Source organism: Pagrus major, chromosome 4 (assembly GCF_040436345.1).
Source record: "Pagrus major chromosome 4, Pma_NU_1.0".
Taxonomy (NCBI): domain Eukaryota; kingdom Metazoa; phylum Chordata; class Actinopteri; order Spariformes; family Sparidae; genus Pagrus; species Pagrus major.
The window spans coordinates 39,988,974-40,013,283 of record NC_133218.1 but is presented as its reverse complement, the minus strand read 5'-3'; the positions used below and the strand labels follow the sequence as shown (position 1 = coordinate 40,013,283).

General features: G+C 42.5%; 1 protein-coding gene across 1 annotated transcript; it reads right to left on the bottom strand.

The window, feature by feature from the left end:
- Positions 1-197: 197 nt before the first annotated feature.
- Positions 198-23,525, bottom strand: emilin1b (elastin microfibril interfacer 1b). Its single transcript, XM_073463932.1, has 14 exons — positions 23,034-23,525; positions 17,445-17,570; positions 16,020-16,357; positions 9,494-9,735; positions 9,103-9,276; positions 8,029-8,982; positions 6,825-7,146; positions 5,882-6,109; positions 5,550-5,798; positions 4,814-5,005; positions 3,095-3,202; positions 2,132-2,149; positions 1,462-1,596; positions 198-1,255 (listed from the first exon to the last, which is right to left on the bottom strand). Exons 1-14 carry the CDS (start codon positions 23,165-23,167, stop codon positions 933-935), a joined length of 3,543 nt encoding a protein of 1,180 aa, XP_073320033.1. The 5' UTR covers positions 23,168-23,525; the 3' UTR covers positions 198-932.
- Positions 23,526-24,310: the final 785 nt, after the last annotated feature.

Genomic DNA, 24,310 nt, shown 5'->3' with positions numbered 1-24,310 from the left:
ATCATCTGTTTAACTGTGAAACTGAGTCTGATTTTGAATATTTCTGTTTTTGTTAGAATGTGTATCAAAGCCTGATATCTTCATCAGTCCCACAGAGCACTACTAGTGTACTTTACATGTACATACACTCAAGTAAACAGTTTAGAATATAGGATTGTAATGCAGTGTGATCTGACCTTCAGTAAACACTCTGAGTATTTATCCGCCACTGAACTTTTATTGATTTGTTGACAGTAAGAAGTGTTGAGTACTTCCAGCCTCGTCTTTTATTATTTGTCCAACATGTGAAACGTGATAACACTTTAAATACATCAATAAAACAAGAGGAAACATTCACAATGTGAACTCATCTCAGTCGTAAAACACAAAATACACGTTGCTTTTATAAAGCGTCAGAGCAATAAGCTTCCTCTGGTTTTCATATTCAAAGTCACACTGTCACACGTTGCTATGACAACGTCTGACCTGCTAGGGGTGGGGCTTAAGGATAGTGATCAGTGTGCATCTGTCTTTCAACAACTCTGTCCACAATCACATTACTCAACATGAACCAATCAGATGATCAATAAGTGTCCAGGTCAGCGGATGATCCAGGATCTGTCCTGTAGCGCCCCCCTCAGGACAAAATGTTCACACCCTAAAAGTGATGGATGGAGTTTGTTCATATTGTGGCTGCGATGGCCTCTGCAGCCTGCAGGGGGCGCTGGGAACACTTCAGTTCAGTGATCCTGGTCTACGTCTGTCCTCGGATCATGTGACCACATCAGATCAGCTGGCTGTCGTCCACATTCAACAAACACTGTTTAGATTAAAAACATCTGTTAGAGGACTGCAGGTTCATTTAAAAGATTCACTCCTGAAACAGGAAATGACATCACACTGTATGGTGCAGCCTCCTGTGGGTTGTCATCAGTCTACTCAGTCTGAACCAATCACATGTCCTCGTACAACAGCATGCCGTTGAAGATGGTGAGCGGCTCCACAGAGTGGGCGAGTTTGCCCATCACCAGGTCGATGCAGACCGTGTCCCGAGTCTGCAGCGGCAGGATGATGTTGAAGACGGCCAGAGATCCCGGAGTGGCTTTAGCCTCAGCCACAGGGTTGTTCTCCAGGCCCTCGGGCTGGTATCCTCCAGAGTCCACCCGGGCCATGCCATAGTTTGACTTGGACAGAACTGCCTCAATCTTCTCGTTCCTATGACCCGTCAGGATGGCACTGAAGAAGTAACGTCCATCCACGGGGGCAGTGAAGATGCCTGAAGATGACAGTCAGGGTGTGAAAGATCTGGAAGAGTTTTTTAACCCCAAATATTCGCTGTAAAACATTCACCAGTCAGCCGTCCAGTTTACTTGTCCTTGTGCTTATCTGTCCTTGTGTTTATTTGTCCTTGTGTTTACCTGTCCTTGTGTTTACCTGTCCTTGTGTTTATTTGTCCTTGTGTTTACCTGTCCTTGTGTTTACCTGTCCTCGGGTCGTAGAAGTCTCCTTCATTGACAAAGACCTTGTCGAAGACGATGGTTCCAGCTCGCTCCATGGGAACAGTGAGGGCAGCAGAGAACGACAGCTTTGGTACATGAGCATCAACACCAGGCAGACCTGAACACACACACACACACATTTTGAAGAACCGAAACTTTATTGAACATTACTGACAGAAACATGTTACTGAGAGACTACAGCAGCCTGTAAGGATTCAGCAGTTGGTTACATCAAACTATTATTATAGTTTATTTGAATGTTTTCCTGTTTTTAAATTGTCATAATTATGTTTTAGTTTCAGTTTAGAAAAGTATTTTGTTAGTTTTCAGTGAGAAATGACCAATACTGATTCATTAAAACAAACTGCACAGCTCTTATTCACATTAATATTTGAAAACATTGTGATGATGAGTATTCTTAGATTTGTAATATATTTGTTATATATTTACTGCTGTGACTTTATCCTTTTTGTTAAAGTGACTGTGAAGAATATTATGAGCCCAGCTGTGCAGTGAAGCAACACTAGCGAGTGATAATAAATAAAAATGTATTATTATCTGTTTACATTAAACAGTAAAAAAATGAATGAATGAAACATTTTCTGCTGTTTTCAGCCAGTTTACGACCATGAAAGCAGAAAAAAAATGTCTACCTGTTTCACCTTTGGGACCTGTAAGAAACCAGAAAATATAAAATCACGAGTAGCCCATAATAACAATAAATGAATAAATAGACACGGAGTTCCAGCTCTGATCCTGTTCATTCACTTTACATCTTAACAAAATCTGCTTCTGACTCAAGTTCAGCTGTTTATTCATCACATCACCTCATCTCTACATCGTGCTGTGAAATGCTTCGTTTCCTCCTGTGAAGCTTGAAACAGTAATTTACCAATCACAACGACAACATATGCAGCAAAGCATCTGAAGATATTATGGTGCAGATATTAAAGAATGGAGGGGAAGGTTGGAGCTAATTGCTGTCAACTGGCAGGTTCCCTCCTGATGGACCTCAGGCCCCTGGGACCATCTACCTCTCCTGGCTTCTGCTGCCTCACATACTGATGGATCTGGATCGTCACACTCTGGGCTCCGCTGGATCCTTGCTCTCCTCTGTTTTACTCTCTCCTTATATCTGTTTTTCTTTAAAATTTGATGCCTCTTCACTCAGATGAGGCACCACTTGGCGATGCCTCATCTGCTCAGTCGTCTCCTGGATCCACACACTTTACATATATTATAATCTGTATCAGATATTCTGTCAATGCAACTTGTAAACTGTGATTTGTTGTTCTGTTCTGTACATGCGACATCTACTGCATGTCCGTCCTGAGAGGATCCTCTGAGGCTCTTCATCAGGTTTCTAACATCTTGTTTTCCTGTTAAAAGGTTTTTTTTCCATCAACATGTGAAGTTGTGTGACTCGTCTCGAGGGTCAGAGGACAGAGGATGTCCTTCACTGTACAGACTGTAAAGCTCATTGAGGTGATGTGATTGTGATTTTTGGCTGTATGAATAAAATTGATTTAATTTGATTTGATCTTTCAGGAGCTCTTTCAGAATTTAATCATACGGTTTCTTCCTTCATAATATCAGGATATATAAATATGTCATACCGGGCAGACCTCGAGCTCCACTTTCACCCTGACGTCCAGGAAGCCCTCGGGGGCCCGGCAGCCCATTGAAGCCTCTTTCTCCTGGAGGTCCTGGGGGTCCAGGCAGGCCTGTGTAATGATACAAATGATCACTGACTTAACTTGAATTTATTTACTATCTATGGAAATGCTTCAATGCATCTAAATAAAGTCACAAGTATTTTAATGTGGTGTTGAAGCAAAGATTCATAGGTTAGCACAAGACAATTACCCATCATTCTCCCTGTTAACATCACAAAGTTTGAGTACACATGTGTTAGCATGTTAGCAGCTAGCTGACTTTTGTTTAATTCATCATGGCAAAGCAAACATTGTGCAGCAACTCAGTTAGTCAGAAACACATTTCATTATGAAACATCATCAAAAGACCGTCTGATATTTAAATGTTACATCTCTTCAGCTTTGTGCTTCTTTTTGCTACATTGATGACATCAGATTAATATTCACTTCACCTACACATCCTCTAACTGATCAGGGGCCTCATTTAAACGATGTGTATGTCACTTCATATGAAAACTTACTAACAGTGTTACAAAGTAATCCTTTACTTAGTTAGTTTTTCATAAAAGTAAGCAGCCTGACAACAGGATTTGCAGTGGAACAAAAACCACTAAAACATGACTCAGGAAAAGAAACACAAACTGAGATATCAGTTCAAAGACATTGTACAGATTGAACGAGGATGTGTGACTCAGTCTGATTCGCTGGTTCACTGCTATCATGATAAAAATCTGCTGTTCTTTATTCTGTCTGTTTGGTTCAGAGGACGACACCTCGACACGGTGGACTGAATCAAATGTGAAGAGTTAAAGACGCTGACGAGGGAACAAAGATGATGATGTCAACATGAACGGATCATATGTGTAACTGTTCATTTCCTCAGTTAACTTTTTTAAACAGACACACAGGTCAAACACAAAGAGCCAATTAACAGCCAGTATGAACATGTGACCTGATTCCAGTAACATTATTATAATCCATCATCCAGACACAGATGAACAGTGTGGGACTGCAGCTGGATGAACTGCTGAACAGTTAACATCTAAATCAAACTTGCAGCTTTTGGAGTTTTGTTATTTTTATATGTTTTGTGTTAAAACAACAGATCCTCTTCTGGGCCAGCAGTTAGTGAGTTAACAAACATCTACAAACTCAAACCTCTGTTGAGCAGCACAGTGCCTACAACACAAAACACACCAAATTACATTTGATTTTTCAGGTATTCAGAACGCTTCAGTTAATGTTTTACGGTTTTTCTCAGATGCTTCAGCACAGTTTCTGTCACAACTTCACTTTATAATGCTCATCACTTCACTTATCCTGCAGGGGGAAGCAAGTCCCTGAAAACATGAAGTCAATGATGAAGCTTCATCACTGCTGGAGTCACGATGGTCAAATGTCTGAAGAAGCAGAAAACACAGATGGAGCTGACGACTGGTCTGCAAATGGACCCTGATTGGTCGGAACCATGATATCAGGGATGGAGGCTCCGTCTCCTCGTCTGCTTCATGTTCAATAACATTCAAGCAAATGTGTCTGAATCTAGTTCATTAGAAAAACAGTCAAATCCATTTTGTCACCAAGACAAAGTGGAACAACAGAAATGTGTTTTGGGACCAAAGCAGCTGAGAAAAGGTAAATCTGCACTGAAACATCATTAAAGAATCAAGTCCAGCTCACCAGTCAGGTCCTGATCAGACAGACTCTGGAAGTCTTTGAGGACCTGGTGAAGGGTCGAATTCAGGCTCTTCATCCTGCTGTAGACGTCCTCCTGGTTCTTCTGAATGAAGTCCATGATTCCTCCGTGATGGACAACCGAGTCATTCAGACCGGAAACACACGTCCACAAACTGGACACATGACGGTTCAGTCCTGAACACGACACACCACAACACAAAAGGACACATTATAATATGGGACACATGACAACACAGAGGACACATGACAACACAGAGGACACATGACAACAGAGGACACATGGCAACACAGAGGACACATGGCAACAAAGAGGACACATGTCAACACAGAGGACACATGGCAACACAGAGGACACATGACAGTCGGGGACATGTGTTCATGTGTTCACAAACGGCCTGCTGACTACCATCTTTTTTATGTTTTGAGTGTGTTGATTTTATTATTCTACTTTTTAACCTTTAAAGTGTCTTTGAGTACCTTGAAAAGCGCTTTATAAAATAAATGTATCATTATCATTATCATTAATATTATTATTATTATTATTATTATTATTATTATTATTATTATCCATTCTTTATGTAAGACATCCAATCAGAGCGCTTTGTTTCCGGGCTACTGAACCGGTTCACTCTTACGAGCACCAATATGAACATATGATATAAATAAACACTTCACTCAAAGATTTGAGTGAAAATAAAAAGATCCAGATGAAGCGCACCTTCCTTGATCTTCAGGATGGAGTCAGAGACACCGTCCAGCCTCCCACAGACTCCCTCCAGCTTCGACAGTCTCTTCTCCAGCCCGTCTCCAGACCTCTTACAGTCTCCCACCTCCACCAGCAGCGTGCTCTCAAACCGCCGGACGTCGCGGTCCATCCCGTCCAGACGGTCGCGGCTGTCCTCGATGTGCTCCGTTACCTCCTGCTGGATTTTGTCCAGCTCAGAGATGATCTTATCTTTGGTGTTTCCTGTCAGAGGATGAATGTGTGAATGTTAGCCATTAAAGTGCAGTAATGAACGCAGAGAGTCACTGTCACTGATCTGGGCTCACCGAGGTCGGTGATGACGCTGCTGTGCTTCTGCACCGTGTGTTCGAGCCCCTTCAGGGTGTCATTGATGGAGCTGAAGGTGAGGATGACCTCGGACAGTTCGCCCTGCAGCGTCTTCAGTTGGTTGTTATTGATGGAGCCTCCGATGACACTGTGGCCGTCTAAAGGCTTCTCAGCATCCAACACAGGTCCACGTCCACCAGTACCACCAGTGTTTCCAGAACCACCACCTACAGGAGGTTTAGTTTGCAATCAACTTTATTTATCTGCTCATAACAACATGTAAACAGGGTTTTTTTTTATATTCACATACATTTAGATTTAGATTGCTGTCCGTGAAATGATTTAGTTCTAGCAAGAGAAAAATGAGATGAGGGTTGAGAGGAGACGACTCGCTGGGAACCAGAGACGTCAACAAATTAGATGTTTGAGTTGAAGCCAGAAAAATTTTCATGGAAAAAGCACATGAATCTATCTATTGTATGAAATTTATCTTATTTTCTTTTTCTATTTATTTTCTGTTTAACTTTATGCGTATTTGTCTGATTCTTTTTCCTGCACTGTGTTGTTCACACAAGTGAATTTCCCCATTGTGGGATAAATAAAGTCTATCTAATCTAATCTAATGAAATATTTGTGTCTGTGATGATTCCTAGTTCAAGAACCAAGAGAGAATGAAAATATAATATAAAATAAAATAGAGACTAAATAACTTTGTCAAAATGGCAGAAAGTGTAAAACACAAGATGACAATCTGAAAGTGTTTTTAATAAATGATCAGACTCTAAACACTTGAAGACAGAACGAGATGCACAAATACAAAGTTATCTCAACATCTTCAGAGGAAGACAGCCAACATGTTTTGTGTTCGTGGATGGATGGTTAGTGGTTAGTGGTTAGTGGGGGTGGGATTTAGTGAAGAATCACTGGATTGGTTGATCTAACCTGTGAGCGTGTCCGGGCTGGTCTTACATTGGCCGGTGCACCTCCTGACGTCTTCTCGCAGCAGGTGGACTTCCTCCTCCAGGTGTGAACAGATGCCAGAGCAGCCTTCACTCCCTGACTCCAGTCTGATCTGGAGTCTGTTGATACGTCCCAGTGCATCCTGGGATTGATTCTTCAGCCTCTGCAGCTCGTCCTCCACCTTCCCACACAACACACAGTCCTGACCCAGAAGCTCCACCTCCGTCACAATCCGGTTGAAGTGCTCGCCGTGGTCCCCCGTCAGAGCCTTGATCTTACGGACATCATGACTCAGGTTCACGACCTCGGTGATAAGTTCCATGTTAATATGCAAAATCATCATAAACAACAGGGACATAACGACTCTTGGGTCATTGTGTCCCTGTTGTGTCCCCTAGGTCCTTCCTGTTCATGGATTTTCTCAAAAATCATAAATTCTTTTGTCCATGTTACTATTTTGTTCAGACACAAGAGACAAAGATATCCACCAGTTACATAAAACCACTGCATGTAATATTACAGCCAGTGAAAAGTATGACATTTGATTGCAGGATGCAGTGATATGATAACATCTTTGAATTTGTTATAATCCAGTGACAAACCAGCAGTCTTAGAATCCAGCTGGAGGATTTTACCAGTTGCCATTACTTTAATAGAAGTTCAAAAAAATCCAGGACATGAAGCTTCATCCTTTGTTCATATAAAATATAAACTAAGGATAAAGATGAGAAATCGGTCAACAAACGAAAAAATTATAATTCCAAAAGGCTCGTCTTCCTTTTCATAAATTAAATATTAAAGAGCTGATTTTATGTGTTGTATTGACTGGTTTATGTTTTTTATTCGTCTTTTATGTAGTTTCATGTTGGATTAAATAATCTTCACAGATGAACGTAAATGAAATGTGTAGCAGTAAAAAGCTAATGTTAACAGACAACATCAAACAGACGACATCACGGTCACATGACTTAAACGTCACCACCACTGAGAGTCTTACTGCACAATTACTATCCAGGTTTACTATAAACTGATCAATGTACAAGTTGTAAAGTCAGTTACTATAGTTTGTAACTAAAGTGGGACCACACATCTTATTTCACACATTTAACCAAAATCAATTTAAAGACCTCGTAGGACTACAGACTACAACAGTCTGTTGGATTGATTAGTGGTGACAGTTTCTCACCTTGTCATTCAGAGAGTCTCCAGACACCGACAGGTCTTTGAGTTGAGTGTTGAAGTGTCGAATCTGATCCTCGTTGGCGACCACTCTCCACTCCAGTGATTTCTCTGTGTTTTCTCCTCCCATCCCTGGTAATCCTCCCCGTGAACCTTCTCCTCCTGTTGGTCGTCCTCCTCCTCCCCACCTTCCGCCTCCATCTCCCCGGTTACCGGTAGATGGTGACCCTCCTCCTCCTCCTACAGATCCTGAACAGCTGCAGTCCTCCAACTTCCTGTTCAGGAGGGAGGTGTTGTTTTCCATCTTCGATAGCCTCTTGTCCTGGTCGCTCACCCTGTCCTTCACCAGGCCCACATCCAGCTCCACATCTGCGATCCTGAAGGTCTGGTCATCAAAACGGTCCAGGAACACGGTCCTGAGGTCGCCCAGTTCTCTGTGGAAGTAGTCCTTCAGGTCGTTCTCCAGGTACGAGCAGCTCTGCTCCGTCCGCTGCACAGTACTGTTGATGCGCCGCTCCACGTCTTTCAGCCGATTGTCCAGTCTGTCCTCTGTCAGCACAACATCCCTCCCACCTCCCCCCAGTCCATCTCCCCCCAGCCCACCTTCCCCCAGTCCACCTCCCCCCAGTCCACCTCCAGCACCAAAACCACCTCCTCCACCTCTGAAGCCACCGTTCTCATTGTTGCTGCTGCTGCCACCTCCTCCACTTAGCTCCTTGTCTAGGCGGTTCTGCAGAACATCAAAGTCCTCTGAGGTCGAGCTGATCTTGCGCTCAGCATCAGTCATGCGGTTTTTGAGGTCATTGACGGTGTCGCAGCATCCTTGAGAACGCACTACATCCCGTCGCAACCCGTCCAGACCCTGCCGATACCGAACTTCCAGGGCGTTCAGCTGCTTCTCCAGAGCTCGAATCCTCTCTCGGTCTTCCTGCTGCTGCCTGCGCAGATCCTCCACACCGTCCTGGAAAACACAGTTTTATCTGACTGAACTACATGTGACTATAGCTGCACAATTTTTATTTCAAGCTGGTACCCTTCATGTTGTTTTTGATTACTGGCTAATTAAAGCAGATTCTGATACCTGACAAGAGGAGCAGGACAGTGACACCCTTGTCTCCAACTCCCTCAAGATCTCCTCCTTTAGCGAGTTCAGCCTTCCTCCACTCAGTCCTCCTCCAGTCAGACCTCCATCCAGGTCATTACCTTTCCCATTCACCAGGTGGTTGTTGATGCTGACCAGAGTTTTATCGTGAGCCTGTTGCAGGAGAAACACGTCAGCAACAGTTCTGATACAACATAAAAACAAAGATCTCTGCACCTATGTCCTCCCTCCAACACATGGTGATAAGAGGGTCCTCTAATGGGGAGTGGGCAGGACTACATCATGGTGATGGATGTTTCATAAGAAGACCAATACAAAACTAATGTCAATGTTTAGATTTGTCTCTGAATCTGAAAACTTTGACACTCACCTGTGTACGGTTGTCCAACTGGTCCAGTTTGGTTTGAATACTGTGAATTGTCTCTTTAATCTCCGGCTGAGCGGCATCAGCAGGGTTTCTTCCTCCTCCTCCTCCTCCTCCTCCTGGTCTGTTGACCTCCTGCTGGCTCTGTTCTTTCATGGTGCTGATGGTGGACTGGAGGTCCTGAAGGTTCTTGGTCAAAGTCTGGATCTTTTCCTCCATCTGCCTCATTTTCTCGTTCTCAGTTCGCCCTAAAGAAAAGGGAGCAGCAATGTCAGAGCTCCTCCAATCACAAAAGCTTTTACCTTCATGGTAACACGGACCAGTATAATTAGAGCAGTTCATACTGGTCACCAGCAGAGATCAGCACAGATAACAGATTTCTTTCTGTTTCTTTAATACAGAGGGAGATTGGTCCTGCTGTTTACTGCCTGTTCACTGAGAAGACACTGACGGGAAACCTCAGCATGGTTCAGTGTCTCAGTGTTTTAATGTGCTACCTGTAGATCACCTGGTCTGTTCTCTGCATGATGGTTGGTTTGTTTTACTGAGTGGATCTACATCTGCTGTGTGATGTGGCGGTGAATGAAAAGGATTTCTATCAGCACTGTGCTAGTCAAACCAGAAACAGTGTTTTATTGTCTTGGACCAAAGAGTCAGTGTGTCCACATGGGTTCAACCCCACTAATGGCACAGTCCAACAACTGAGGACACATGAGAGACACAAGTTTGTCCCCCTCAGTGTTTCACCTGTCAGTAGGTTCATCAGTTCTCTTTTCAACATCTGATCACCTGCCACAAAGATTTAACTTCTGGATATGTTCAAAAATGTCAAGGACTTCCGGTTTGGTGAGCGATGGAGTAGGCAGTGAGTCGGAAGGGCTCTGTCACCGTTCGACATCAATTTGATATTTGCACTATTATTTACTCATTCGAAGCATGGTGAATCCACTTCGAAAGGCTTTCTCCGCAGTTGTTACCTTTAACACTCAATTCATCATGGGTAAAAAAGGTAAAAAGCTGAAAACGAGAGCAGACAAGATGGCGGTTTAGCCTCCGAGCAGCTAGCTAGCAAAGAGCCCACAGAGGACGAAAATGAAGACAACCAGCCGGCAGCGTCCCTGGGGGACATACAGAAACTGCTCGCGGGCATGGAGGAGCGGATTATTACAAGCCTGACGGCACAAATTTCAGCCAGCCACGCCGCCATCACCAGACATGACCAGACAATCCAAGCTATTGAAACCTCAATGAATGACTTCCAGGGGAGGCTAACCATGATGGAGTCCACTGTCGGCAAACTTGTTAAAGTGAACGAACAACTGCAATCAAAGGTGGATGACCTCGAAAACAGGTCGAGGAGGTGCAACATTCGTATAACAGGCATACCAGAGGGGACCGAAGCCAACACCGAAGGTTTGTCTCTAGCTAATACAGACTTATGCCATGTGCTTTGGACACTATACATACGGCGGGGTGTGAAATATTTAATTTATCCATTACTGTTGCTGTTCTCTGTGTTGAACTTGGTGAGGGGGCTGTTTATTCCTACTGCAGTCATGCCTTGGTCACTCTGTTAATGACCCGGCCGCTTTTCCTTTCTCCTTTTTTAATAAATAATGCTGGCTGGCCTCTCCGCTAAGACTGTATAACCCAGGATACCAGTGTCATTTTATTACATTTAACACCCGAAATCTTCATCTACATCATCACTACATCATTATTAGTATTTATCTTTTTTTTTATCTTTTTTTTTTTCTTTTTTTTTCGGGTTGTATCTTTTCTTTCTTTTTTCCTCTCTTTTACATGGACACATTACTAATGTAAACTTTCACCAGAGGAATGAAGGGAAACGGACTTTTATGACAACTGCAGAACTCTATTTTTTTTTTCTTTGTGGTGAAACTAATATATGTTCATAGCCCCTGCCTCCCTGTGATTTTCAACTACAGTGAAGGTTTTAAGGGACAGACTCCCTAATTTACTAAGAACCAGTTACCTTAGTTCACAGCTGTAAAGGTTAATATCCCTTGTTGTTTGTTTACCGGGATTAATGTAGAAAAATCAGCTATTTTGCCTACTACCCAAGGATTTAAACATAATCTATAGAATTATTTCGAACACACCTTTATGCCTTGATGATATCTGATGACATACTCGTCGGTTATTTATAATTTTTCTTTCCAGGCTAACAATACTGCTTTTCATAGTACTGCTACCTAATTATTTGGGCGCTGACTAAGAAACAGTCTTCTTGTATGGCTTTGCTTGGATATTTGTAAAATAGTGGTCCACCAGACTCAAACCTACTTTTTTATGTATTCTATGGAAATGTTTTTCACAAAGACAGAGCTTGAAGTGCAGAGTTAAACAAAGCACAAATGAACAAAGGTACTAGCCGAGAGATAGGGACTATAGGTTTACACACACGTGATTGGAATATTGTTTCTTCTTCTCTTTTTTTTTCTCTTCTCTTTTTCCTCTTTTTCCTCCCCCCCTTCCACCAATGTTTTCTGCTGCTACGTATCCCTCAGACAATACATCGCCTTGTTGTCACTAATCCATTTTGCGTCTCCACCTACTATTCTCCTAAACAAATATGAATAACAATCTCAATAAGGGGATAGACAACGCCACTAAGTTCATGTCCTGGAATGTAAAAGGAGTCAACAACCTGGTTAAAAGACAAAAAATTATATCCCATCTGCAGCAGTTGAAGGTAGATGTTCTCTGCAATGCTAATGCTTCCAGCCTTAAGCGAAGCTGGGTTGGTCAAGTGTTTCATTCCAAATTTAATGCAAAAGCGAGGGGAACAGCCATATTAATTAACAAAAACATCTCTTTTCACTCCCAAGAGGTAATTAGTGACCCCAATGGGCGGTACATTATTGTTATTGGACAGCTCTTTGCCAACCCGGTAATTCTAGTGAACTTGTATGCACCAAACTGCGACGACAGTAATTTTTTCGAAAAACTATTCCTGACAATACCAAAGATTGATAATGCGTACCTCATAACAGGAGGAGACTTCAACCTCGTACTGGACGTCACCCTTGACAGGTCATCAACCAACCCCCAGAATCTTACCAGGTCAGCAGGAGTTGTGAGAGACTTTATGGGTCGGTGCGGCCTTTCAGATGTTTGGAGGTTTCATTTTCCCCACGCCAGAGCTTATTCCTTTTTTTCAAACGTGCATCATACTTACACCCGCATAGATTATTTTTTACTTGACAACAGGCTGTTACCCAAGGTTAGAATGTGTTCATATACCAGTATTGTGATATCAGATCACCGCTTAAGACTACAAACTGAATTTGACCTGTTAACCACTGATGAGGCAACACGTCTTATTATGAAGGCTAGGCACAATGCCTACGAGTTTGGGGACAAAGCGAATAGACTACTAGCTATGCAAGCTTGTCAGGCAGCTGCCTCTCGCTCAATTACAAAGATTCAGTCACATACGGGTGAGATACTGACAGACGATTCTGACATAAATAACACTTTCTTGCGATTCTACTCTGACCTTTACACCTCGGAATGCAGTAATGACTCCGATCTCCCTCGTAATTTCTTTGAAAATTTGACTCTCCCTGCTGTGTCTGAGGACCAAAATACCAAACTGAGCGCAGACATCTCAATTTCCGAAATTGTCATGGCTATAAAATCTATGCAAAATAACAAATCACCTGGCCCTGACGGGTTTACATGTGAATTTTATAAAAAGTTTGCCCTGCAATTAGCACCAACACTCCAAGCAATGTTTAAGGAAGCACTCTCACTAGGGACTCTCCCTATGACGCTGAGACAAGCCTCAATGATAAAGATCCACTTTTATGTTCATCATATCGACCAATCTCTTTGCTAAATGTCGACTTTAATATATTATCTAAGGTCTTAGCTAAGCGCCTGGAGAGTGCAATTCCCGATATTGTCTCACCCGATCAAACAGGATTTATCCAGGGCCGACACTCTTATTCGAATTTGAGAAAGCTATTCAACGTAATCCACTCGGCTCGGTCAAAATATCCTGAGCTAGTAATTTCACTCGACGCCGAAAAAGCTTTTGACCGGGTCAAGTGGAACCACTTATTTTTCACCCTTCGCAAATTTGGCTTTAAAGAGGAGTTCGTCACTTGGGTCAAATTGCTTTACTCCTCTCCTCTGGCATCGGTAATTTCTAATAATACTCAGTCTGCTTATTTTCCTCTTGGAAGGGGGACAAGACAGGGGTGTCCTCTGGTCCCCCCCCCCCCCCCCCGTTTGCAATTTTAATTGAACCTCTAGCAATAGTACTGCGACTCTGCAAGGATTTTAAAGGTATACAGCGGGACGGCCTAGAGTTTAAAGTCTCTTTATATGCAGATGACTTACTTCTATACGTCTCTGAACCAGCCTCATCACTTCCCTCCATTCTAGACATTCTGAAACAATTTGGGACAATTTTGGGATACAAGTTGAATTTGCAAAAGAGTGAAATGTTCTCCTTAAAAGCTGAAACAGATGCACCTCTTTCTAACCCTCCCCCCTTTAAAAGGATCCAAAATGGCTTTAAATACTTGGGAATTGAGATTACCCGCACTTTGTCTACTACTTTTAGAAAGAATTTCACTGCTCTCCTTAACAGTTGTAAACAGGACATGAATAGGTGGGCCTCTTTACCAATCAGTAGCTGGACGTGTTAACCTTATAAAAATGATAGTATTGCCTAAATTTCTATATCTCTTCCAAAACATCCCAATTTTGATTAAAAAAATCTTTCTTTAAAACACTTGATAAAATCATTATTTCTTTCATATGGGGGAATAAACCCAGTCGTATCAGCAAGATCCACCTCCAAAGACCAAAACACTCAGGAGGGCTGGCCCTGCCAAATTTCCTTTTTTATTATTGGGAATGCAACTTTCAAAAATTAATCCACTGATTAGAAGATAAACCAATCACAGGAAGGGCAGACTGGGTGCAATTAGAACTCTCATCATGCCGATATCACCTAGGCTCAGTGATTTGGCACAGCCTTGCCCCTTGTTTGTAATAATTTGACTTCAAATACAATAGTTAACCATTCTATAAGAATTTGGGCCCAATTTAGAAAACATTTTGGAATACAAAGGTCCTTCTATCCTCTCCCCTGTTAAGTTGAATCACGTGTTTACTCCCTCCTGTACAGACCCTACATTTACCCAATGGTTTGATAAAGGGATCAAATCAATTTGTAACTTGTACATAGAATTTGCACATTTGCATCTTTCTCACAACTATCCCAAGCCTACAATCTACCTAATAGCCATTTCTTCCGTTACTTACAGGTTAAAAGCTTCATACAAAAGACATTCCACTCTTTTCCAGATAAACCCACAAAATCACATATAGACTGTATTCTAGAATTGATATCAGACAGTAGAGGACTGATTGCCCAGATCTATGACCTCATTCAGAAAATTGACCCACACTCCACTGAAAACTTAAGGAAGGCCTGGGATTCTGACCTTGGAACAGTTTTCAGCGATGATCAGTGGAACTCCGTCTTAGATCTGATACATACATCATCTACGTCTGCTAAACACGGCCTAATCCAACTGAAAGTCGTACACAGAGTTCACTTTACTAAGGCTAGGTTGGCAAAGATTTATCCGAACCTTGACCCACTATGCCCCCGATGTAGAGGCCAACCTGCAGACTTAATGCACATGTTCTGGCTTATGTCCGAGCCTTTCTGCCTTTTGGATAAGTATTTTTAAAGCCTTCAGTGAGATGTTTGGAACCTGATTAGATCCCGACCCGATCTGTGCCCTCTTTGGTGTAACATCTGAGGAATCTCAAGCTGTCCTACCGACTAAAGCTTATGTTGTCATAGCTTTCACTACACTCCTTGCGAGACGCTTGATCCTTTTCAAATGGAAGCAACACACACCTCCATCCTTTTCTCACTGGGTCAAAGATGTCATGTATTTCTTAAAGTTAGAAAAAATCAAGTACACACTTAAAGGGTCTTTCCAATCATTTCTCAAGGTATGGAGGCCCTTTCTTGATTATTATGACTCCTTACAAGAACCCCTTGATAATGAGTAGGCTCAAACACATACATGACCTTTTGCATTGGTGGAATTTTCCCTCTCCCATTATTTTATGTTTGTATGTATTTATTTACTTTATTTTATCTTTTTTTTCTCTCTCTTCTTCTTTTCTTTTTCTTCTTTTCTTAGTTTTCATTTGGTTGCTTATCCAAGGTCCAATTCCTTAAGTGTGTTCTGTAACCTGTAACCCTATGGGTGAGTGAATGGGTGGGGGGTGGGGGACCAGTGGGATGTTGGGTGTGTGGGTGGAAGGGGTGGAATAAGAAGGAAAGGGTAAACTCAATGGGCCAATGTAACTGAAGAACAACGCACCCTGTGTTTTGGAGATGACTGTGTAAATTGAAATAACATGTACATGTGCTGTATTCTTGTGGGGTAAAAAATTCCAGAAAATCAATTAAACATATTTACAAAAAAAAAAAAGTCAAATCAACAAATGTAACTGAGAATCCACTCACCACCATGTCCTCCACTCTGTCCAGATCCAGAACTGCCTCCTCCATAACCTCCTCCACCCTGTCTTCCTCCTCCTCCCTGACCACCTCCTCTTCCTCCCTGACCCCCTCCTCCTCCATAACCTCCTCCACCCTGTGTTCCTCCTCCTCCTTGGCCACCTCCTCCTTCACCCAGACTTCCACCACCTGGTCCCGGTCTGTTGGTGGATATCTGGGGTCCTCCTTCTCCAACTGGACCGTGGTTGCAGTCCTCTCCACTATAACCTTGGCAACACTTCCACTCCATCTCTGTCACCATCTTGTAGGCCACTTTGTAGCGTGGCCTCATGTAGGTCCGATAGCTGTGGAGACATGAGAGACGTGTTTTAATGCCATCAACCTGCCAGAGACTGCAGATGAAAATTAGCCTGTACGGCTAAATGTGGCACATTTACATGATCGACATTAATTAACGTGCACATGTTAATTAATGTGCATTGTCCCTTTTTTAAATAAATAAACAAACAAACAAACAAACAAACAGAGAAACTGATATGGAGTGATGGAGATGAATCGATAGAAACAGAGTGAAGAGTGAAATGAGTTAAACATCTTCTTTATGTGTCTGAGTGGAGACGAACATTTCTAACAGGAAATATGTTTGTCCACGTTGTTCTCATTTAAATCATCTGTGGATAAATAATCTGTTCAATCTGCTCTGGCGTCCAATCAGAGTGAACATCATGACACGGCATGATGTCATGATGTGGAACGCTTCATGTGTTCCTTTAAAAACGTTTCATGTTCTTCTTCATGTCCAAGTTGAAGTGAAGTTTCATCTGCTGGGGGAGTAACAGGGAGTTACATTCCGTTATTAAAACAGTCACACTTAAACAAAACTATACTGAACAAACTGATCTCAGGTCTGCAGATTTAAACAGACAAAACTCTTCAACTCAAGCTCATCTCCAAACTGAGAGTAAAACTTGATGTTCAGAGGCTGCAGAGAGTCAACAAAGACAAAAGAAACAGAAATACTACAAACACATGTTTGAATAACTTCATGTCAGTAAAACTCAATCTGTGACACAGAAACATGAAGTTTAAAGCGTCGCTGTTGATCTGGTTCCACAGTAAACTTCAGACAGCCAGCAGATGTTTAGATACAGAATCAGAAGAAGATCTGAGCTCCAGCTGAGGTTATTGCAGACATCGGTTGAAAAGAAGAAAAGAGAGGGAATGAAAAAAACAAAGAAAAAGAGGAGAACAAACAACACAGACGGATATTTTGTGTTCCGCATTAAATGTTCCTCATTTACTAAAAGGTGAAGAAAGATTAAAGAACGAACAACGTGATGTCATCATGTCGTCACAGAAACAGTCAGCTGACTGCAGGTCACATTTACACACTGACTCTGTGTGTGTGTGTGTGTGTGTGTGTGTACTCACACCACCACCCTGCTGCACTGTCCACTCCCCCAGCTGCAGGGATGATAATCAGGCTTCACGTAGGTCTCCACTCCGTCCTCCACCACACAACTCACTGTCTTAGTGACGACGAACGCACACCAGTTCCTGTTAAAACACACACAAACACACACACACACACACACACACACACACACACACACACACAACCTTTTTTCTATAACCTGATTACCTCTATATTGATCAGATTTTCCTGATGAATGTTGTAGCATTTCTGTTGGTCAGCTGCAGATGTTGAATGTTAACATCTGTTTGGGTCAACTGAGGACAGAACTGAGCATGTGCAGATGTTTTCCGGTGGTTTAAAGAAGCAGCTGATTCTGCAGCAGACTGGCAGACGATTTCAAAACAGTCTCAGAACTTTTCTTTTTCCTCACACAGATTCAGGGGCCTGCACTTTTTCTCCCACTGTTTTATTTTGAAGTTCATGTTCAGCTAAAACTGGAAAAAAATCTCATGAAAGTCTGAATATTCTACACAGCGACCCTCAAACACCTGCAGACCCTCAAACACCTGCAGACCCTCAAACACCTGCAGACCCCCAAACACCTGCAGACCCTCAAACACCTGCAGACCCTGAAACACCTGCAGACCCCCAAACACCTGCAGACCCTCAAACACCTGCAGACCCTCAAACACCTGCAGACCCCCAAACACCTGCAGACCCTCAAACACCTGCAGACCCTCAAACACCTTCAGACCCCCAAACACCTGCAGACCCTCAAACACCTGCAGACCCCCAAACACCTGCAGACCCTCAAACACCTGAAGACCCTCAAACACCTGCAGACCCTCAAACACCTTCAGACCCTCAAACACCTGCAGACCCTCAAACACCTTCAGACCCCCCAAACACCTGCAGACCTTCAAACACCTGCAGACCCTCAAACACCTTCAGACCCTCAAACACCTGCAGACCCTCAAACACCTTCAGACCCTCAAACACCTGCAGACCCTCAAACACCTTCAGACCCTCAAACACCTGCAGACCCTCAAACACCTGCAGACCCTCTGACACTTAAATTAAAACAATGAAATCATGAATGATCAGTGTTGCTGTCAGACAGAGTCTGTTCTCTCTGTTCTGTAAGATCATGTGTCAGTTCCTCACTGTGTGTGTGTGTGTGTGTGTGTGTGTGTGTGTGTGTGTGTGTGTGTGTGTGTCCTGTTGTGGGTAAAATCTCAGGAAATGTTCAACACATGGTGCTGATGTCGTCAGTGTGATGATGATAAATGTGTCTCTTTGTCAGCCATGGTGGATCAGACTGTGTCTCTTTGTGTTTAAATTTAATTGTGTTGATTTTATTTTTCTGGAATCCAGAACAACAAGCAGGAATTTAACTTTTGCTGCTGCAGACACACAAACGTGTTTAACATCCAGATGTTTAGCGTTCACATGATGATTAATGTTTGAGAAGACAAAGAGAAACTAAAATGTAATGCTTCATCCGAACATACAGTGCATCCGGAAAGTATTCACAGCGCTTCACTTTTTCCACATTTTGTTATGTTACAGCCTTATTCCAAAATGGATTATGTACGTGGTATATTTTCGTTCTTTATTTTTAATAAAGTTGCAAAAATTTCAAACAAACTTCTTTCACGTTGTCATTATGGGGTATTGTGTGTAGAATTTTGTGGAAAAAAATGAATTTAATCCATTTTGGAATAAGGCTGTAACATAACAAAATGTGGAAAAAGAGAAGCGCTGTGAATATTTTCCGGATGCACTGTACAAAGCAACAGGTTTATTATTTCAGGTCACAGAGTTAAATAAGACGATGCAGGTGATTACTGTCATGAACTGAAAGGCAGCTTTGATCAATTCTGAAGTTCAGTTTACAATCAAACAATTCACTTTATTTAAAATCAAACAAGATGAGAAATAACATGATCTTAAATCATAATTAATCCTTGTGTCAAAATTGGTCATTATAATATCCATGAAATTATTAGTTTATTTTAAAAAGCACACACCTACATGAATGAATGTGGCATTTATTTAACAGAGGTGTTTATTAATGTATTAGACGGAAAAAGCTCAGAGAGCTCGCTGAACGTAGCGAACGAGCCTCCAACATATCTGCCAGCTGTAGAGCTGGGAGACCTTAGAAGACTAATCAGGGACAGGTGAAACTAATCAGGGACATGTGAAACTAATCAGGACAGGGACAGGTGTAACTAATCAGGGACAGGTGAAACTAATCAGGGACATGTGAAACTAATCAGGACAGGGACAGGTGAAACTAATCAGGACAGGTGCAACTAATCAGGGACAGGTGAAACTAATCAGGGACAGGTGAAAGTAATCAGGACAGGTGAAACTAATCAGGGACATGTGAAACTAATCAGGACAGGGACAGGTGAAACTAATCAGGGACATGTGAAACTAATCAGGACAGGGACAGGTGACACTAATCAGGACAGGGACAGGTGAAAATAATCAGGGACAGGTGAAACTAATCAGGACAGGGACAGGTGAAAATAATCAGGGACAGGGACAGGTGAAACTAATCAGGACAGGTGAAACTAATCAGGACAGGGACAAGTGAAACTAATCAGGACAGGTGAAACTAATCAGGACAGGGACAAGTGAAAATAATCAGGGACAGGTGAAAATAATCAGGACAAGGACAGGTGAAACTAATCAGGACAGGTGAAAATAATCAGGACAAGGACAGGTGAAACTAATCAGGGACAGGTGAAACTAATCAGGGACAGGTGAAACTAATCAGGGACATGTGAAACTAATCAGGGACAGGTGAAACTAATCAGGAACAGGTGAAACTAATCAGGACAGAGACAGGTGAAACTAATCAGGACAGGGGGGGGAAATGAGACCAAGACAGGAAGTAACACAACATGACACACACACTACAAAATAAAACAGGAAACCCAAACCTTGACAGCCTCATTTAAAAAGACTGAAACCACCAAAGTTACACGTGTTGATTCGATTTGATTTGATTGACTGTTTCACTGTGAAAAAAAACCTAATCAGATTAAAAAATGTCTAATAAAAAAAAATGTCCGACAAGTTTACTATGACATTAGGCCACTTTAATTGTTTCGTCTGGAATACAAATGTAAAATGTAAATACAGTCTATTCTGTATAGACGACAAGATAAATTAAAATAGAATAACGCCATATAAAGAGAAAAAGAAATAGAAATGTGTTCCTGTTTGGGTCGGAGAAGGCAAGGGCGGTGTCGGTGTGGAATTGGGCTACAGAGCAGAAACACTGTCAAAGTGATGACATCACTTCCTGTCTGTCTTCTGTACTGAGTTACAATCATTAATATGTCATTAATCAATAATACATCATTCTTTTATCAGTCACTAGTGTTGTACGTAAAATATTGATATATTGATACAAATCAATTCTGAATATTTGAAACTGCTCTCACAGCAAGTTGACACACACACACACTACACACACAATCACTACACACACACACACACAACACAAACACACACACACTCACACACAGTGATGTCACTCTCTTGAGGAAATGAGTCATACAGGCGTTTGAGTTTTCTGCTGATGACATCACAGCTGCTTCACTGCCAACAGAAGGATTTTCTTCAGCTTCCTGTGAATGAAAACAGAAGGAGGCCGCGTTCTGTTTCCTGTGTGTCCGAAAGAGAACCATAAACATCATCACGTTGTAATGTTCTAATGTTCCACCAACACACAACACTGTGACATCATCACGTTCTAATGTTCCACCAACACACAACACTGTGACATCATCACGTCCTAATGTTCTAATGTTCCACCAACACACAACACTGTGACATCATCACATCCTAATGTTCTAATGTTCCACCAACACACAACACTGTGACATCATCACATCCTAATGTTCTAATGTTCCACCAACACACAACACTGTGACATCATCACATCCTAATGTTCTTGTGTTCCACCAACACACAACACTGTGACATCATCACATCCTAATGTTCTAATGTTCCACCAACACACAACACTGTGACATCATCACATCCTAATGTTCTTGTGTTCCACCAACACACAACACTGTGACATCATCACGTCCTAATGTTCTAATGTTCCACCAACACACAACATTGTGACATCATCACGTCCTAATGTTCTAATGTTCCACCAACACACAACACTGTGACATCATCACGTTCTAATGTTCCACCAACACACAACACTGTGACATCATCACGTCCTAATGTTCTTATGTTCCACCAACACACAACACTGTGACATCATCACGTCCTAATGTTCTAATGTTCCACCAACACACAACACTGTGACATCATCACGTCCTAATGTTCTAATGTTCCACCAACACACAACACTGTGACATCATCACGTTCTAATGTTCCACCAACACACAACACTGTGACATCATCACGTCCTAATGTTCTAATGTTCCACCAACACACAACACTGTGACATCATCACATCCTAATGTTCTAATGTTCCACCAACACACAACACTGTGACATCATCACATCCTAATGTTCTAATGTTCCACCAACACACAACACTGTGACATCATCACATCCTAATGTTCTTGTGTTCCACCAACACACAACACTGTGACATCATCACATCCTAATGTTCTAATGTTCCACCAACACACAACACTGTGACATCATCACATCCTAATGTTCTTGTGTTCCACCAACACACAACACTGTGACATCATCACGTCCTAATGTTCTAATGTTCCACCAACACACAACATTGTGACATCATCACGTCCTAATGTTCTAATGTTCCACCAACACACAACACTGTGACATCATCACGTCCTAATGTTCTAATGTTCCACCAACACACAACACTGTGACATAGAGGTTTTTATTTCTAGAACATGGTTAATCCAGCTGGAACAACGTCTGAGTCCTGAAGAACTTCAGGCTGCTGTGGTTCTGCAGTTGTTGTTGCAAAAGAAGATGGAGAGAACGATGAAAACATGACGACATCAGACATTAATGTGAGGAAGACTATAGTCTCCTCTTCATCGCTCCACACTGACAATGTTTTCAGTGAGTCACAGAGACGTCACATGACTCATGACATCATCAGTCACTCACTCAGTCTGTTTGAACAACTTTTACACTTTTTACACATTAACAGTTTTTACTGTGACTGAAAGAATTATGTGTGTGAGTCTGTTTGTGTGTGTAGTGATTGTGTGTGTAGTGTGTGCGTGTGTTGAGTCTGTGTGTTAGTGTGTGTGTTGAGTCTGTGTGTTTGTGTGTGTGTGTGTGTGATATAACTTATCCAACAGGTGACGAGGAATAAAACTGATCAAACTGTGACATCACACTGACATCATCAGCGCTGTCTGTGACATCACACGTGCAAAACCACTGAGATTCAAACCAGCAACCTCCTGAAACTTCCTGTCCACTTTCACAATAAAATATCTGCCCCCCCCCACACACACACACACACTATACTGGTGAGGTCATCAAACCCTGACGTCACCGCCTCCTCCTTCATCTCCACCCTCATCATCATCATCATCATCATCAGACTTTTCGTGCACGTGACAGCCTACCTGTGTCTGCTGGCGGCGCGAGCTCCGTGCGCATGCCCGCCGGCATACAGGCTGTAGGATGATCGCAGCGGGAACGCGCTCTTGGCGTGTCCGCAGGTAGAGAGCGCGAGCAGCAGCAGCAGGAGCGCGGCCATCCCGCTGGTCAATACACGATCAATACAGCGGATCGATCCTCGATCAGAGAGGGCTCAACTGGCGGCAAAAACTCCCGTCTCCATGGAGACAGAAGGAAAAGTTTCCTCTAAGTCCGTCCGTCCTCCAGACCCATGATCTGGGTCCTGATCCAAACAGACTCCTGTGATCCGCTCCGGGTCCCGCTCCGGGTCCGGGTCTTTAATCCAGGTTCAGTCCGCTTTTAATCCAGTTTGATCCGGTCCCAGTCGGTCCAGCACAACTTTTCACGTGAAACAAAGAAGAAGAAGAAGAAAACGTTGCGACAGACTGAACTAAGAGCAGCTGCTCCTCCTCTTCATCACCGCCCCTCCTCTTCATCACCAACTGACCCCGCCCCTCCCGGAGGAGCAACAGGACACGTGCGGCTCCGCGGCCACACCTGCAGCAGCTGCAGTCCGTCAGAGGACAGAGGACAGATTTAAAGTCTTCTGACTCAACCACGTGACTCTCTGAGGAGGAAACAGGATCAATATTCAGCTTCAGTTCATTTCCAGCAGTTTTCTGTGTAATGTCTGAATGTAAAACACTTTATGAGTGACGTGATTCTGGAGATCAAAGAATAATGAAGGTGTTTTGTTAATGAATTAAAATATGTGCAAATCAAAGCTGCTTAATAAATTAAAGAAATACAAACTGTTGATGGAAACAAAGTTGACAAAGTTCATCAACAGTTTACATCTTATATATAGTTCAGCCCATCATAATTATGATGCTTGATGAGTGTAATGACACACTGAAATAAAACCTCTGAGTCACATTCACTACAGCTTCTGACCTGATCCAGAACCAGCTGAAGAACCAAGGACCAGACTGAGACCTCTGACTCTGGACAGGACCCAGCACAGCTGAGCAGGTGAACTAACTTGTGTTGCTTGTTGTTTAAATGTGTTTGAGAGTAAAAGTGAGCAGATTTGAGACTAAAGGAGGCTCAGAGAGATAGTCCACCAATCAGAGTAACTGTAACTGTAACTGACTGTAACTGTCTATAACTGTAACTGACTGTAACTGTCTATAACTGTAACTGACTGTGACCAACTGTAACTGTAACTGTAACTGACTGTAACTGTAACTGACTGTAACTGTAACTGACTGTGACCAACTGT

What these genes read in the sequence shown, in the direction of transcription:
- emilin1b (XM_073463932.1), bottom strand. Translation starts at nt 23,167, where the DNA reads ATGGCCGCGCTCCTGCTGCTGCTGCTCGCGCTCTCTACCTGCGGACAC. An exon ending in CAGCCCGGACACGCTCACAG is followed by an intron (nt 6,110 to 6,824) that starts GTTAGATCAACC and finishes AACCTCCTGTAG; the next exon opens with GTGGTGGTTCTGGAAACACT. An exon ending in CAGCGTCATCACCGACCTCG is followed by an intron (nt 5,799 to 5,881) that starts GTGAGCCCAGAT and finishes ATCCTCTGACAG; the next exon opens with GAAACACCAAAGATAAGATC.